Raw genomic sequence first — 17,248 nt, 5'->3', positions numbered from 1 at the left:
CTCTCTCTCTCTCTCTCTCTCTCTCTCTCTCTCTCTCTCTCTCTGCCCTCCGAGGTCCCAGGACCCTCCCTGGGGCCTCTTGAGTTCCCCAGCGGCTGCCCCCTTCCTGCCTTCCTTTCCATAGTTAGATGTGGTCCTGGAGACCAACCTGGCCACGATCCGCGTGTTGGAAAGTGTGCAGAAGAAGCTCTCTCGGATGGCGCCGGAAGACCAGGAAAAGTTCCGGCTGGACGACTCCCTAGGGGGCACATCGGAGGTGATCCAGCGCCGTGCCATCCATCGCATCTATGGCGACAAGGCCCCAGAGATCATTGAGAGCCTCAAGAAGAACCCCGTCACCGCTGTCCCTGTTGTCCTGAAAAGGTGCCCTACAGTGTCTGGCCTTCCTTTCCCCACTGCGGGGAGCTCCTGGACTGCTCATTAGTGCTGTTTGTCAACAGGTGTCATCTCCAGTGGGGGTCTCTGAGGCCTAGGGCTGGCTTCCTGTATCTCCCACTCCTGAGAGGAGAGCACTGTGACCCTCTAGGACTTTCCTTCTAGGACTTTCTTCCTTGTACATAATCACATCTAGACATGTAAATAACTGCTTTAAGAGTCAGATGCGACCGTTACACTGTGGCTGGCTTTTTATGTAATGCTGCATCTCAGATACCATCCCGTACAGGTATTAAGTGGCCACTTTAAGGAAGGTGCAGTGCTTGGCCCTGGGGTTACGCAGCTGAGTGAGGTAGACCGTCCCTCTCCTCGTGGGGATCCAGCAGCCATGTGGGGAGGTGGAGGAACTGGGAAGCCAGCCACATTGGTTCTGTGAGGCCTTCACGCCTTCTCTCTGACACAGCACGGAGCCCACTGCACAGACTAGGCCGGGAGCTGGCTGGCCTGGGTCCTGGGCCCCCGGTCAAATCCCAGAGGAAGACAGGCCAGCCCCAGGGTGCTTTAGGGAGGATGGCCTGGTTTGTCCCTGGCGTTGACTCCTCTTTCCCCCGCAGGCTGAAGGCCAAGGAGGAGGAGTGGCGGGAGGCCCAGCAGGGGTTCAATAAGATCTGGCGGGAGCAGTATGAGAAGGCGTACCTCAAGTCCCTCGACCACCAGGCTGTGAACTTCAAGCAGAACGACACCAAGGCCCTGCGCTCCAAGAGCTTGCTCAACGAGATCGAGAGCGTCTATGACGAGGTACGGCCTTCCCTAACCCTGCTGGCCGGCTGGGCGGGGTCCTGGCTCTCCCAACCGCTGGGTCTGTGCCTCTGTTTCCCTGGTGTTTAGGCAGGGTAGTGGCATCGCCCTTTCAGGTCTGTGTCTAGGTGAGGGTTTGTGTCTCTGTGATGCCTAGCCTTCAGCCTGCCCTAGGAGAACCAGCAACTCTGCCGTTGTCTAGAGAAGTCTCCAACCCTCCCATGGGGCAGTGATGGTCTTTGGCATAGGTGGCGGGTGGCAGCAGCCTTCATTTCTTTCTTGCTGACTGTGCCGGGCAGGGTGTTAGCACCCCCAGAAGGAGTAATATCTCATCTGACCTCACTTCTGAACCTGACTGTGCTGCGGCATTTTTCTGGTTTTACCAGTGGGGAGACTGAGGCACAAGAGGTTGCACTTGGCCAGGGCTGGTCATAGCGGGCCAGAGCTCTGAGTTGTCAGGTCCGAGGCTTTCCATTGCACATCCTCACTGCAGGCTCACGAGGCCTGAGTCACAGAACCAAGGCCAGCGGGGCCCTCGGGTTGCCAGGAGCTGGATCTGTTAGCAGCCATGCCTTCGGAGCCTGAGGTGGGAAGCTTGGCAGGGTGCTGGGTGTGGTGGCAGCCAGCTGTCAGGAAGGTCCTTGGTCGCTCTGAGAAGGTGGCTGGGGAGGGGCGGTGCTCCCTGGGCAGTGCCCAGATCACGGTGGAGGCTGCATTGTCAGCCTGGTGCCCACCTGGGCAGGGGCATCACCTCACCTGATTCGGTGTCTTCCTGCTGTTACTGCACAATGAATGGTAGCTCCTCCTTTTGCAACACAGAAAGCGAAGCCACAGGAACTGGGCTGCTGAACTGAGGCCTCTCCCAGAGCCTGTGGGACTGTGGAGACCCCCTTCCCTTCCACCTCCGTCCCCGTGGGCCGCCCTCGCCACAGGCCCACCCCACAGCCACTCTGGCTTCCTCACTGTGGCTCTCCTGAGATCCTCAGCCCCGAGATCCTGCATAGGTTCTGTGAGTCTGTGGCATCTGCAAAGTGCAGGTGATGAAGTGGCCCTGGAAATCCACTGATGCGACCCCAAGTTCCTCAGTCCCTCCCTGGGGCTGATGAGGGCAGGGGCACTGAGGTTGGCCCCCTGGCCTGGTGGGTCTCTGCACATGCAGGTCCTTGTTGCATTCCAAAGTCAGACCCCCATTCCATCACGCAGTTTACAAAGCACGGTTATGGACCACAGACATGGGGACCCTGCCTCGGAGGGGACTGTAAAGGAATTTTGCAAGTGCTTATGGCATAAATGAGACCCGGTGGACTTAGGAAGCAGTCAGAGGGCAGAGGTCCCACTGAAGAGCCCAGAGCGGAGCTGAGTGTGCAGACTCCTAGGAACCAGCCCAGCGTGCTTGGCACCGCCAGCCTCTACGCTGCCCTGCAGGGGAGGAGGAAGGGAAGCCTCAGGCTGCTTGGTGACCCGGTGCTGCCCTCAGGAGATCCCTGTGGCAGAGACGGCATCCACACTCACTTTCCTCAAGAGCCCCGGTGCGTCTGCCTCCCTGCCTGGTGCTGAGGGGTTGGGGCCGCCCAGCACAGTGGCATGGCAGGCTGGAGGAAGGAGTGATTGTCTTCCGCTGTGAGGGAATGAAAGTCATGATTTGGATAAAGACCAAGGGGAGAGGTGAGCCTGAGGGAGGGGTGAGCCTGAGATGGGGTTTTCTAGGGAGTGGCAGCAGGCGGGCATGTGCAAAGGCCCTGCACATGCCAGAGGAGCTCGACGCCCCGAACATCGCAGGAAGGAGCCTGGGGGCCGCAAGGCCAGAGGAGCTGCGGAGGGGCGTGCCAGGGCCCGGCGTCTTCTGAGAAGCCTGGGGACCATTCGTCAGGGTGAACTTGCTCCTGTTGGCCAAATGCCCAGGACCCAGTGAGGAGAGCAGTTGGAGCAGGCTGGTGGGAGCTGGTGGGAGGGCTGGTGACGTGATGGTGGTATCGAGCACATGCAGGGGCTGCCGGGTGACAGCAGTGGAGACGGGCTTGGTGACGATGGGCATGTGGGGCTTCAGATGTGAGAGTCGCAGACCTCCTGGGGAGTAGATGGGGGGCAGAGGCAGAGAGGTCGAGGCTCACCCTGCACCACCTCGACCTCATCAACAGCGTGGTGTGGGCAGCCATGGTCAGGCTGGAATCAGGCGCTGCCGTTGCTGTCAGTAGTAGGAGGTCGGCCTCAGAGGCTTCTCCGTGCTGAGCCATGGGGCCCTGATCTGTCCTGGAGCTGGGCTGAGTGACAGACCCAGGCTTGACGCTGCCAGACCCCCCGTGACCTCCCCACTCCCATCTGAGAATCCTCCTCTTTGCCTGGCGTCCCGGGATGACTTGGGTCTGCCTTGCTTTCGGAGAGGGGACCAGGAGCACGCGGCAGCGCACAAGAAGCTGAGGCAAGCGCCCCGTGCCCCCAGGCCCTGCTGCCTCACTGACGCTGCTCACTCACCCCTCTCTGGGCAGTGCTCATCCACCTTGGTGGCCCAGCTCACAGCACCTCACGAAGGGCGTGGGGGGTCCTCTGGGTACTCGGTGGCTTCCTGCCTAATGGCCGTCCTGTCCCCCACAGCACCAGGAGCAGCACTCGGAGGCCCGCAGTGCCCCCTCCAGCGAGCCGCACCTCATCTTCGTGTACGAGGACCGGCAGATCCTGGAGGACGCAGCAGCGCTCATCAGCTACTACGTGAAGCGGCAGCCGGCCATCCAGAAGGAGGACCAGGGCACCATCCACCAGCTGTTGCACCAGTTCGTGCCCAGCCTCTTCTTCTCCCAGCAGCTGGACCTGGGCGCCTCCGAGGAGTCAGCTGACGAGGACCGGGACAGCTCCCAGGGGCAGAGCACAGACCCCAGTGAACGGAAGAAGCCTGCGCCAGGACCACATAGCAGCCCCCCGGAGGAGAAGGGGGCCTTCGGGGATGCCCCGGCCACCGAGCAGCCGCCCCCGCCGCCCCCACCTCCACACAAGGCCCTGGATGACGTCTATAGCCTCTTCTTCGCCAACAACAACTGGTACTTCTTTCTGCGCCTGCACCAGACCCTGTGCTCCAGGCTGCTGAAGATCTACCGCCAGGCGCAGAAGCAGCTCCTGGAGTATCGGACCGAGAAGGAGCGGGAGAAGCTGCTCTGCGAGGGCCGCAGAGAAAAGGGCAGCGACCCCGCCATGGAGCTGCGGCTGAAGCAGCCCAGTAAGGCCCTAGGGCCTGCCGGGAGGCCCTGAGGGGTTCCTGGGGTTCGGGGTCACAGCTCATCATCCCACACATCCTGTTTCTTTCTGGCTTTTCGTGTTAAGAACTCTGTGATTTCAAGTGGGAAATTGCAAACAGGAAGCTGCCAGCATCAGACAGCTCTTGTATACCCCTTGCCCAGGCTCCTGTCCTGGGTGTAGCACCCTCTCCTGACCAGGGAAGCGGTGTTTCTCACAGGCCTTCCCGTGGAGCCGTCACGGCCAAGCTCCACAGCGCCCTTTTTCTTTTCTTTTTTCTTTTTTTTTTTTTTTTTGAGATGGAGTACGGTAGCGTGCTGTGAGCTCACTGCAACCTCACCTCCCAGGTTCAAGCAACTCTCCTGCCTCAGCCTCCAAAGTAGCTGGAATTACAGGCGTGTGCCACCACACCCAGCCAATTTTTTGTATTTTTAATAGAGACGGATGTCACCATGTTGGCCAGGCTGGTCTCGAAGTCCTAACCTCAGGTGATCCACCTGCCTTGGCCTTCCAAAGTGCTAGGATTACAGGCATGAGCCACCATGCCCGGCCTCCACAGCACTTTCACTGCCATCCCTGTGTTGCCAGTCAGATTAGGCAGCCTCAGGGAGGCTGGCGGTGAACGCCAGTTACTCGGATTTCCTGCTGATGCCCAGACTCGCCCCAGCGGTGGCGGGTGAAGGTTGCCGGGCCCCACGGGGGCATTTGTTGGGGCACTATGGTGCTAGAGCTTGGCCTGCATGGCTTCTTGCCCCTCCGGGAGGCATGTGGATGAAGCTGTGTGTCTCCACAGGTGAAGTGGAGCTGGAGGAGTACTACCCGGCCTTCCTGGACATGGTACGGAGCCTGCTGGAGGGCAGCATCGACCCCACGCAGTACGAGGACACCCTGCGTGAGATGTTCACCATCCATGCCTACGTGGGCTTCACCATGGACAAGCTGGTGCAGAACATCGCGCGGCAGGTGAGCCGGGGTGGGCCGACACTTAGGACCCTGCACATGGCCCTGCCATCATTTCACTCCCTTGCCAGGAGGGAGCCCGTGGTCAACAGCAAACCTATCTTGATTTCTTCTTAATTGAGACAAAATTCTCATAATGTAAAATGAACCATTTTGAAGTGTCCAGTTTGGTAACATTTAGTACATTCACAATATTGTGCAGCCTCCACCTCTGTCTAGTTCCCTAACATTTCATCTTTCCCAGAGGCGACCCAGTCCCCAGCAGCCACTCCCCTTTCCCCCACCCCGAGCCCCCGACATCCAGTAATCTGCTTTCTGCCTCTGGGCTTCCCGCACGCTGCGTTCATTCCTTTTTATGGCTCTGTGATACTCCATTGCATGGCTGGCTGCATTTCGTTTCTCCATCTCTTGGTGGCCATCTGGGCTATGGCTGCCTACAGAGATGGCGAACAGTGCTGCTCTGAACATTTGTGTACACGTTTTTCTGAGTGTCTGTTGACAAACCTTTTTTGAGGGTAAATCGACAACATGGAAACCCCTTAACCCACTTATCCTGGGGGAGGGTGGGAACAGCACTGCTCACCAGCGCTGGTTTTAGTAGTGGCAAAAACCAGTCCCCGCTGAATGTCACCGCAAGGAAACCAGTCACCTAAATAGAAGGAGCAGAAGTCCCAGACGAGCTGGGTGTGGTTCCAGGACATGGGTCCTGCCTGGTTTCTGCCAGAAGCATTGTTCTGGTGACCTCTGTTTCCTGGTCACCAAGTAAGGCTATTCATCATAAAGTGGAAAAAAAACTGGAAAAAAACTAATACCATTACTCTCCCACTCAGACACAGTCATGAGAAGCATTTCACACAAGATGTTTCCTTCCAGCTTTTAAAGACTGCTTATGGAACTAAAAACCACACGCAGAAAAGTCCCCAGACCTGAAGGGGGCAGATGGATGGGCTTTCATCAACAGAACCCCTGCCCCTATGTCCCCACCCAGCCACCTGCCACCTGTGGACACCAACAACCCTGATTTTTTTTGGAGACGGAGTCTTGCTCTGTCGCTAGGCTGGAGTGCAGTGGCGCAATCTCAGCTCACAGCAACCTCCACCTCCTTGGTTCAAGTGATGCTGTTGCCTCAGCCTCCTGAGTAGCTGAGATTACAGGTGTGTGCCACCACGCTTGGCTAATTTTTGTGTTTTTAGTAGAGATAAGATTTCGCCATGTTGGCCAGGCTGGTTTTGAACTGACCTCAGGTGATCCTCCTGTCTTGGCCTCCCAAAGTACTGGGATTACAGGCATGAGCCACCGCACCCAGCATCACAACCCTGATTTCTGCACAGAGGTAGATCCCTGGTCTTGAAGCACACACTGCCCAGCTGCATCCTGGGAGTATCATTCTATGAGATTCCTGTGTTGAGATGAACTGGCCAAGGATTCCCAGGAATGATTCCCATTCTGTCTCTGGCCACAGGACTTAGAGAAACCCACAGCTGCGTTCTGATACCTTCGCTTCAGCCCCCTCCACTTTCCCTCTGTGTGTCCGAAATGGGTCCCTGCCCATCACCATCCACAGCAGTGGCCACTTCCGGTTGAGGGAGACGTGCACGGGGCAGCCTGGAGAGAGGACACCCAGGGCTCAGCACATGGTGTCAGGGCAGCAGTGTAGGGGTGCCAGAGGGCTGGCACTGTGTTCCCCAGGCTGGGCACCCCTGATGGGCCACGGGTTCAGGGACAGCAGCTTTGCTGTGGCACCAGGAGATTGGGCCAGATGGTTTATGGAAAGCATTGATTAATGCTTTGCGAAATCCTCCCCTTCCATAAACCTCTTCTCTAGAACCTGTTAAAAAGCAATGAAAATGGGGCTGGCTGTCTGGAGCTGTTGTCAGGGCCTCATGCTGCCCTACTGTCCCATCTGTGGTCACACCACACCCCAGGTGCTCACTGCAGGCCCCCGCCGCGCTGTTCCTAACCTGCCTTGAGGCCATGTCTGGACTCTGCCTCACTTTTTCTTAAAAATCAGCATTGCTGTTTTTTTAGCAGTAGCAGCTGGCATTCAGTGGGTACCTGCTGTGTGCCAGTTACTGTCTGAAACCTGTGCATGCCAAGGTGTTAATTGTATCCATTCAACAAAGCTGCACATGGAACCTGCAGGGAGTGTGGTCCTGACCAGGGCCCAGGCTGTGCAGGCGGGCTCACACCAGCCCTGTCTGCCCCACAGCCCCTGCTGTCTCCATCACTTTCCCCTTGAGCGCAGAGGTAAAAGGAGTGACAGTGTGTTTACAGCCAGGCGTTCAGGGAAAGGATGGCCTGCACTCACGCCACCTTCACATCATTCCTTGGTTTGCTTTGGCACATTTTTGTCCATGTCTTCTCCATGTGTTTCTCATACCCAGGGAGGGTTTGCTGGTCTGGTCTGATCTGGTCTGGTTTTGGTCTGGTTTGGTCTGGTCTGGTCTGGTCTGGTCTGGTCTGATGTGGTCTGGCCTGGTCTGGTCTGGTCTGGCCTGGCCTGGTCTGGTCTGTTTGGACTGATCTGGTCTGGTCTGTTTGGTCCGATATGGTCTCTTTGGTCTGGCCTGGTCTGGTGTGGTCTAGTCTGACCTGGCCTGGTCTGGCGTGGTCTGGTGTGGTCTGGTCTGTTTGGTCTGGTCTATTTAGTCTGGCCTGGCCTGGCCTGGCCTATTTGGTCTGGTCTGGTCTGGCCTGTTTGGTCTGATCTGATCTGCCTGGCCTGGTCTGTTTGGTCTGGCCTGGCCTGGCCTGGCGTGGTCTGGCCTGGCCTGGTCTAATCTGGTATGATCTGGTCTGGCCTGGTCTGGTCTGTTTGGTCTGGCGTGGTCTGGCCTGGCCTGGCCTGGCGTGGTCTGGCCTGGCCTGGTCTAATCTGGTATGATCTGGTCTGGCCTGGTCTGGTCTGTTTGGTCTGGCGTGGTCTGGCCTGGCCTGGCCTGGCCTGGCCTGTCTAGTCTAGTCTAATCTGGTCTGGTCTGGTCTGGTCTGGCCTGGTCTGGCCTGGTCTGGTCTGGTCTGGTCTGTTTGGTCTGGCCTGGTCTGGCCTGGTCTGGCCTGGCCTGGTCTGGCCTGGCCGGGCCTGGTCTGGTCTGGTCTGGTCTGGTCTGTTTGGTCTGGTCAGGTCTGTTTGGTCTGGCCTGGCCTGGTCTGGTCTGTTTGGTCTGGCGTGGTCTGGTCTGTTTGGACTGATCTGGTCTGGCCTGGCCTGGCCTGGCTGGGTCTGGTCTGTTTGGACTGATCTGGCCTGGCCAGGTCTGGTCTGTTTGGTCTGGTCTGTTTGGTCTGGCCTGGTCTGTTTGGTCTGGCCTGGCCTGTTTGGTCTGGTCTTGTCTGGCCTGGCCTGGCCTGTCTGTTCTGGACTGGCGTGGTCTGGTCTGGCCTGGTCTGGCCTGGCCTAGCCTGCACACAGCCTGTCAGGATCCTGGTCTTCATCCCGTGCCACACACTCTCCATCCTGAGGTTTCTGGCCTTTGCCGACTCCCTCTGTGGGTGAGGTGGGGCTCCTGCAGGAGGCAGGGTAGCAGCACTACCTACTCTCCCTCCCACCAGCTGCACCACCTCGTGAGTGACGACGTCTGCCTGAAGGTGGTGGAGCTCTACCTGAATGAGAAGAAGCGGGGTGCTGCTGGCGGGAACCTGTCTTCCCGCTGCGTCCGCGCCGCCAGGGAGACCAGCTACCAGTGGAAGGCTGAGCGCTGCATGGCCGATGAGAACTGCTTCAAGGTGAGAGGCGGCCCAGGGCTGGGAACAGGTGGGGAGGTCTGGCCACTCACTGGGCTCTGGACTTGGGCCTTCGGCTGGAACACCAGCCCTGCAGCAGAGCCCGTGAGGTGGCTTTGACCTGCAGGAAGCATCAGGGCTTTGGGAGGGTGGCAGAGGTGGTGGTGCCACCGCGCTGTCCCAGCAGTCAGGCTGTCGGCATCCCTGCTCCCCAGGTGATGTTTCTGCAGCGCAAAGGGCAGGTGATCATGACCATCGAGCTCCTGGACACCGAGGAGGCCCAGACGGAAGACCCTGTGGAGGTCCAGGTGAGGCCCTGGTCCCAGTCCATGCCACACACACCAGGGAGTGCCCGAGGGCAGTTTCATGGTGCTCCCACCAGGCAAGTGCGGGCCACAAAGCATCCACCCAGAGAGCCTCCTTCTGCAGGCCGTGGGTGCCCCTTGAGGCCTGGTGGGTGGGGCTGTCTTCCCTCCCTGCTCCCCCACCGGCCTTTCTTCTATGCCCACTCTCCAAAGAGCAGACCACCCCTCCCAAGCCAGCAGGTGGGTCCCAGGGCAGGAGCGGAGCCAGGTTGCCTCTCCCTGGCCCCTGGCTCCCACTGCAGGGGGTCCCTGCAGCTGTGACCTCTGAGCCCCATGTCAGGGCCGAATCCTGATCCCAGTCCCCAGCAGATGAGCTGCCAGCCCTCCGTTCCCAGTCACAGTTTCCACTGGGACAGATGTTTCCTGCTCACCTCCCGCATCCTGGTGGGAGGATGGCGTCGACCTGTGTGTCCCCATCACTCAGCTGTGGTGACTGCATTCATTTCCTGGGGGTCAGCAGTCCACAACAGTGTGGGCCAGGCCATGCTCCCGCTAAAGGTCTAGTGGTGGATCTTTCCTGCTCTTCCAGCTTCTGGGGGCTTCTGGCGTGCCTGAGCTGGGGCCTGGTTGTGCAAGTCCCACTGGGTCCTCTCTCGAGAGCTACAGTCTGGAGGTTCTCCGTCAGGGATCAGAGCCCTCCACAGCGGCCCTCCTCATGTTCTGGGAGTTTGGGGGGTTAGGCACAGAACCCCTGTGAGCCACTGCTCTCAGGGTTCAGAGTGAGAGGGACCATGGCCATGCTGTAGGGGCATCACAGGCTCTCTCTCCCTCTCCCCAGCACCTGGCTCGGTACGTGGAGCAGTACGTGGGGACCGAGGGCGTGTCCAGCTCACCCACTGAGGGCTTCCTCCTGAAACCCGTGTTCCTGCAGAGGTGAGAGGCCCCGAGACACATGCTCAGTTCCTTCCAGTGAGCCTAGGGCATGTCCCCTTTGTCCTGACGTGGGCTGGACCGTGGCACATTCTGTGCCTGGGAGCACTTACTAGACACCTGCTGTGTGCTAAGGCGTGGCCCTGCCCTTTTGAGGCTTGTGGTCTCCACCAGAGGGATCAGTAACCTCAGGATGGTGAGGGGATAAGGGGCCAGGTCCAACCCCATGGGGAGTCAGTGGATGGAGTGAGCACCCGGCCTGGAGGGAGACGCTGCCAGAGCTGGCGGGCCAGACCCGAGGTGGATGGCCATGGCAGGACCCTGGAGCACCTCCCGTTGGGCTAGGATGACACCTCTGGGACTAGTAGGGGCTGCTGGTGGATGTTCAGATCTGGGGACGTTTCTTGTTGCTTCCATTTGCTTTTCCGTGGACCCCCCGGGAGGTAGCACATCTTCTGGTGGCCCCAGGCCCGGGGGCTCCCCAGCCTGCAAATCCTCCTCCCCTTCCCAGAGGCCCTTGGCCCACAATGCTGAGAGCCAAGGTCCACCCTACCTCATCTCACCCCCAGGAACCTCAAGAAGTTCCGCCGCCGATGGCAGAGCGAGCAGGCACGGGCCCTGCGCGGCGAGGCCAGGAGCTCCTGGAAGCGGCTGGTGGGTGTGGAGAGCGCCTGCGACGTGGACTGCCGCTTCAAGCTCAGCACCCACAAGATGGTGTTCATCGTGAACTCCGAGGACTACATGTACCGCCGTGGGACCCTCTGCCGGGCCAAGCAGGTGCCAGGGGAGGCTGGGGCTGCCTTGACACCCCCCCTCACCCCACGTCCTGGGGCCCGGGGTCTAGCCCTCCACCGCCCTGACACCCCACCTCTCCAACAGGTGCAGCCCCTGGTCCTGCTCCGCCACCACCAGCACTTTGAGGAGTGGCATAGCCGCTGGCTGGAGGACAACGTGACAGTGGAGGCAGCGAGCCTGGTGCAGGACTGGCTGATGGGTGAGGAGGATGAGGACATGGTGCCCTGCAAGACGCTGTGTGAGACGGTGCACGTGCACGGCCTGCCCGTGACCCGCTACCATGTGCAGTACAGCCGCCGCCCAGCCTCGCCCTGACCCCCCCTCCTGGGCACTGGGCAGGTGCCTCACAGAGCACAGACATGGCCTCAGCTTTGGTCACATGGGGGCCGTTTTCTTAACCAACCTGAGAGGCATCTCCCAGCGCTGCAGCTGCCGGGACGCCACCCCCATGGCTCCCGGTCTCCTGTGGGCCTGTCGTGTGCCAAACCTGAGCTACCTGCACCTGAGCCCTGGGGCTCAGCCCCAGCACGGGCAGGTGGATGGGCTGGCCGAGGAACAAGCAATCACGTTTGTGCCCCTGTCCATCATGTGCCAAATCCCTGGCAGGCGGGCAGCTCCTGCCCCACGTTCATACTGTGTCTTGAAAAAGTCACAGGTGGCAGCCCTCCTGAGGCCCACACTTGGGAGGGGGTTCATGTCCAGGGGACCCTGACAAGGAAGGAGTTGAACCCTGGGTAGGCTCGCTTGAAAAGTGAGTTCTTCCAGAATATTCTCAGAGCTGCCAGAAATGTCACTCGAGGGTTTGGGCATCAGCTCTGCCCAGCTGATATTCAGGCCCTCAGTCACTTTGGAAGTGAAGAAAGAACCCTTCAGCCAAACCTTTGGGATCCCACTTTGAAGTCAACACCTGGATCAAGCAGGCAGTGCCCCAGGAGACCCTGCTCTGGATAAAAGACACCCAACTCCAGCAGCCGGACTCTGGGCCCATGAGGGGAGGGACCCCAGCCAGCGTTCCCACAGAGTTGGCACCACCCGCTGTGGGGCAGTGGGCACACTTGTGTACCTGCAGTGGGCATTGTAGGCGTATGTGTATACACGCACAGATATTTATTCCTTTCGCTCTTAGTGGTTATAATTTCTGCATCAGCCAAGTCCCGTGGCTCCCTGGGGGCGAGATCTGCCTTTGTGGAATTCCGAGAGCTGCCCTGACAGCCCCATCCACTGGCCCACCCCGGGACCCCTGGGACCACTCCAGGGATCATTGTTGGCCTTTAGTGAGGGGCTGAGGCGACTGTCCCTTGGAGGCATCCAAGGCTTTCTGTGCCAAGAATCCTAAGTGACTGGGGCTGGGGACCAGTTCTCCAGGCCCCTCTCCCCGCCCGGCACCCCCCCCACCCCTGAGAGCCCCTGTCCCTGGCCCCTGCACACTAGTGGGTCCCAAATAACCGCTACCCTCGCCATCCTGCAACAGCTGGAATCAAGGTTCCAGGAAGTGGAGATGCGTTTCTAGAAGTTCTCTGTGGAACCTGGAGGCTCTTGATGCCTTTGACTCCAAGCTGGGCGGTTCCAAGGCCAACCTGTCCTGGAATCCCTGCCTTCCTTCCCCCCCTCCCCCAGTGTCACGCAGGCACTTTGTACGCGCCCCAGTTTTCTAAGAAGGGAACTTACCATCAGGATTCCTGCCCCAGGCCAGCAGCCTTCTCAGGCAAAGCCATGTGGGCCCCCCTCTCAGTATCCCCACCCCGCATGCTTCTAGGGAGCGCCTCTTTTCCGTTCTTGAGGACTTTGTTCTGGGGCTTGTCCTTCCTTTGCAGCTGTTTTGAATGTAGTTTTCCTTTTCTATTTATTTGCACATTAAAGTTAAAAATGAAATATTGACATCAGCCTTGAGGGTCTGTTGGTCTCTTCCTGCGGGAGCCTTGCCGACTTCCCACTGCCAGGTGAGTGGGCTAGACCCACGGGGCAAGGGGCGGCCGGATGTGCCCACCTGGGCCCAGGGGAGTCGAAGTCCTCCTGGAATGGCAGAGCTGGGTTCCACCGAGATCATCTCCCACCCTGCCCCTGCCCCACCACCACATGGGAGTGCATTCTAGAATATTCTTTCCCAACTCCGTTTGCACGTTTAGTGGGATTAGAAGTGTCTCCTTCAACCAAGTGTCTTGTGTGCAGAACCCAATTTAAGGACCACAGTGTTTGCTTTGAGCTTCCCATGCCCAGCCTGTGCATCCAGGCCCACACGTGCCCACCTGCCCCACACGACCACCCTCCATGCTCCCTGGGGCCCCACCCACCTTTACCATCTTTGTCTCCTCACGTCCTGCCCCTTTCCACAACCCCAGCCCCACACCTGCCTCCAGGTAGCTGAAGACCCCAGCTCTAACTATGTCCCTTGGCTGACACCCCTGGAGGGTTCGAGGTAGAACCGGCCAGCCCCTCCCCTCAGTATGGGCGCCTCCGTCCTCTGCAGGGGCTGTCCCCAACCTCCCCGAGGGGCCATAGCTGCCTCCCAAGGACCCACGTGCCATGCCCCCTGCACACCTAGGCTGCCCTGGCAGTTATGACGCCCACCCCCACCAGAGGGTCAGGGCTCCGGGGTAGTATGGCAAGCCAGGCTGGAGACCACCCCATTTACTTCTGCCTCGATCACACAGCTAGGGATGCCCAGGGTCCCCTCTGAGCCCCCAGACTGGCTTCCTTGGTCAGAAGTGCTACAGGGCCTGGGAAGGGCTGAGCTGGTCTCCGGAGAGAGAATGAAGAACAGGTCTTTGAGGGGGCCTTGCCCCGAGGGTTCCCCTGCCCTCAAGTAGGCAGGGCCTGTGGCCTGGAGAAGGTGGTATGACATGAGATGAGAGGTCCCTCGCTGGCCCTGAAGACATCTCCACTGTGCTTGGGAGGGGACCCCATGGCAGGGGACAGAGAGTAGCCTCCAAGAGCCAAGAGTGGAATCTTAGAGCCAATGCCACCACCACCAGGACCCAAATTCTGCCAGTCCATGTGAGCACAGGAAAGGCCCCCGAGCAGCAGATAAGGACACAGCCTAGCTCACACCTTGATCACAGCCTCATCTGACCCTGAATCAAGGACCCAGCCAGCCAGGCCAGACCCCCGACCCACAGAAACGCGAGGTCATAGAGGCGTGTGGCTGTGAGCCACATTCATTAGTGAGAACAGCAGCATTAATAAAGGTGCTGTGTGTCCAGCACCTTCCCTTCCTCCTCCTTCAAGTACAGGGAGGTGGCTGAGGGTCTCAGGAACCCCTACATGTGATGCTGATAGAGGGCGCTAGGACCGTGGCTTCCAGTGGGGCCCCATGAATATTTATTCCATTGCTGCTGAGGGCTTTGTCTCGCTGGGTTTTGCAGCCTATAACCAGTGTTTCACGCCTGATGTCATCATTCACCGAGAATGAGGCTGACTACTCCAAACAGCAAATTCAATACCATCCAGCAGACGCATTTCTTTCTATTTGCCCAAGGGAACTGAAAACTTGCGCCCACACAAAAACCTGCACACGGATATATGTGGCCTCATTCACCACTGCCCAAACTCAGACACAACTAAGACATCCTTCAGTGGGAACGGATAAACCATGTCACCTTCAGACAACAGGATATAAGAGGGAATGGGCTACGAAGCTGCAAAGACATGAAGGAGCCAGGTGCGGTGGCTCACACCTATAATCCCAGCACTTTGGGAGACCAAGGTGGGAGGATCACTGAGGTCAGGAGTTCGAGACCAGCCTGGCCAACATGGTGAAACTCCATCTCTACTGAAAATATTAAAACCAGCCAGGCATGGTGGCGTGTGCCTATAATCCCAGCTACTCCAGAGGCTGAGGCAGGAGAATTGCTTGAACCTAGGCGGCAGAGACTGCAGTGAGCCGAGATTGTGCCATTGCTTTCCAGCCTGGGTGACAGGGTGAGTTAATCACAAAAAATAAAAGACACAAAGGGGCCTCAAATGCATCTAAGTGAAAGAAGCTGGTCAGGAAAGGCTGCACACTGCGTGATTCCAACTACAGAACACTCTGGAAAAGGCAAAAGTATACAGGCAGTGAAAAGATCAGTGTTTGCCAGGGGGCAGACAGGAGGAAGGAATCCGTACGTGGAGCTGGGAGGATTTTTAGGGCGGGGACACGACTCTGTGCGACACTATGATCAGTGGTGGACATGTCATGACATGTTTGTCCAAAACCATAGTGCCAAGAGTGAACCCCCATGGAAACTCAGGGTTCTAGAACACAGAGCGGTGTCCACACAGCTTTATCCGTTGCAACAAAGACACCGCTCTTGATTAAGGACATAGCGGGGGAGGGTACATGTGTGGGGCGGGATTACATGGCAACTCTGTACCTTCCGCTGAATTTTGCTGTGAACGTAAAACGGCTCTAAAAAATAACATTTTTAATTATTTTTCTTGGATGGAGTCTCGCTCTGTCACCAGGCTGGAATGCAGTGGCACAATCTCAGCTCACTGCAACTTCTGCCTCCCGGGTTCAAGCAATTCTCCTGCTTCAGCCTCCCAAGTAGCTGGGACCACAGGCACGTGCCACCAGGCCAAGCTAATTTTTCTATTTTTAGTAGAGACAGGGTTTCACCATGTTGGCCAGGCTGGTCTCTATCTCTTGACCTGGTGATCCGTTCACCTTAGACTCCCAAAGTGCTGGGATTATAGGAGCCACTGCGCCCAGCCAAAAAAAAAGGTAACTTGACCCAAAGTCGGTCTCAAGAGGCTAGGGGCTGGGGGACAGAACGGGCCAGGCAGGAACCTGTAGGGGCAGGTACAGGCTGAGGTCTCAGGAATATGTCTGTGCCTCTGTGGCTTCCCTTCTGGGGACCTTTGCTACCTGGGCTGGCTCCTGGGCTTGGCTTAGTTTTCAGACTCTGCCCCTCCCCAAATTTGGCCAGTCCCTTCTCTCTGTGGCTCCCAGAGTGTAGGTTCAGCCGTTGGCACCGTGGATCAAACCGACCCCGATTTGGGGCCCTGGAGAGGAAGCGTGGGGAATCCAGGGTCAGACAGGCAGAACCCCAAGCCCTGCTTCCGCCATGGCTGTCTGTGCGACCCTGGGAGCGACTGTCCATACTGGTGAGACAGGGTCATGGCACCCGCCTCTCAGGCCAGTTAATGGGTTAATGTCCCTGCCCCGCCAGGGAATGACAGGAGGTGTCGCTGTGTTTGTGGGTGCCCATGTGCCTTCTAACTTGTTTGCTGACCCGGACCTTTTGCTGGAGGCAGTAAAGGCAGGAGAAAGCCGAGGCCACACCCAGGAGCTTCCGGGGACCCCAGGGGTCGGAGGACAGGGAAATCCAGGACACGCCACTGACTCACACCTGTTTGCCATTTTTTCCCCATTTAAAAATGTGTTTTAAAGGGTCAGGTGTGGTGGCTCACACCTGTAATCCCAGCACTTTGGGAGGCCGAGGCGGGCAGATCACTTGAGGTCAAGGGTTCAAGATGGTGAAACCCCACCTCTATGAAAAATACAAAAATTAGCCGGGCATAGTAGCACGCATCTGTTATCCCAGCACCATAGAGGTTGTTGGTGCTTAAATTGTCACATCCCTCGCCCCAACGACTGGGCTAGGCTTTCCTTAAATCAGTGGTAAATCCGGAAGAATCATCCTGTTAACCTACTTGCCCACCTTTACTGTCATCCCATAACCTTCCCCATGCCCTTAAATAAGGCACTATACCAGGAGACTTACACCCGTACAGCCATACACCGCCTACACGCCTACACCCCCTACACGCCCTACACCGCCTACACGTCTACACCCCCTACACCGCCTACACGTCTACACCCCCTACACCCCCTACATGCCCTACACCCCCTACATGCCCTACACCGCCTACACGTCTACACCCCCTACACGCCCTACACCCCCTACGCCGCCTACGCCCCCTACACCCCCTACGCCCCCTACACGCCTACACCCCCTACACCCCCTACGCCGCCTACACCCCCTACGCCGCCTACACGCCCTACATCCCCTACACCCCCTACACGCCCTACACTGCCTACACGTCTACACCCCCTACACCGCCTACACGTCTACACCCCCTACACACCCTACACCGCCTACACCCCCTACACCGCCTACGCCGCCTACACCCCCTGCGCCGCCTACACCCCCTAC

General features: G+C 58.4%; 1 protein-coding gene across 2 annotated transcripts in view; it reads left to right on the top strand.

Moving 5' to 3' along the window:
- Positions 1–12,994, top strand: part of SIN3B (SIN3 transcription regulator family member B) — a 51,254-nt gene extending 38,260 nt beyond the window's left edge. For both annotated transcript variants that reach the window (XM_032268711.1, XM_032268712.1), the window contains 9 exons: positions 125–363; positions 990–1,173; positions 3,766–4,381; positions 5,192–5,361; positions 8,911–9,084; positions 9,297–9,389; positions 10,225–10,319; positions 10,886–11,093; positions 11,196–12,994. In XM_032268711.1, the coding sequence (XP_032124602.1) occupies positions 125–363; positions 990–1,173; positions 3,766–4,381; positions 5,192–5,361; positions 8,911–9,084; positions 9,297–9,389; positions 10,225–10,319; positions 10,886–11,093; positions 11,196–11,426 (2,010 nt within the window). In that variant the 3' untranslated portion in view covers positions 11,427–12,994. The remainder of the gene's footprint in view (positions 1–124; positions 364–989; positions 1,174–3,765; positions 4,382–5,191; positions 5,362–8,910; positions 9,085–9,296; positions 9,390–10,224; positions 10,320–10,885; positions 11,094–11,195) is intronic.
- Positions 12,995–17,248: the final 4,254 nt, after the last annotated feature.

The sequence above is a fragment of the Sapajus apella genome, unplaced genomic scaffold (genome assembly GCF_009761245.1).
Source record: "Sapajus apella isolate SASKATOON/1434 unplaced genomic scaffold, GSC_monkey_1.0 scaffold185, whole genome shotgun sequence".
Lineage (NCBI taxonomy): Eukaryota > Metazoa > Chordata > Mammalia > Primates > Cebidae > Sapajus > Sapajus apella.
This window is presented reverse-complemented; position numbering and strand designations above follow the sequence as displayed.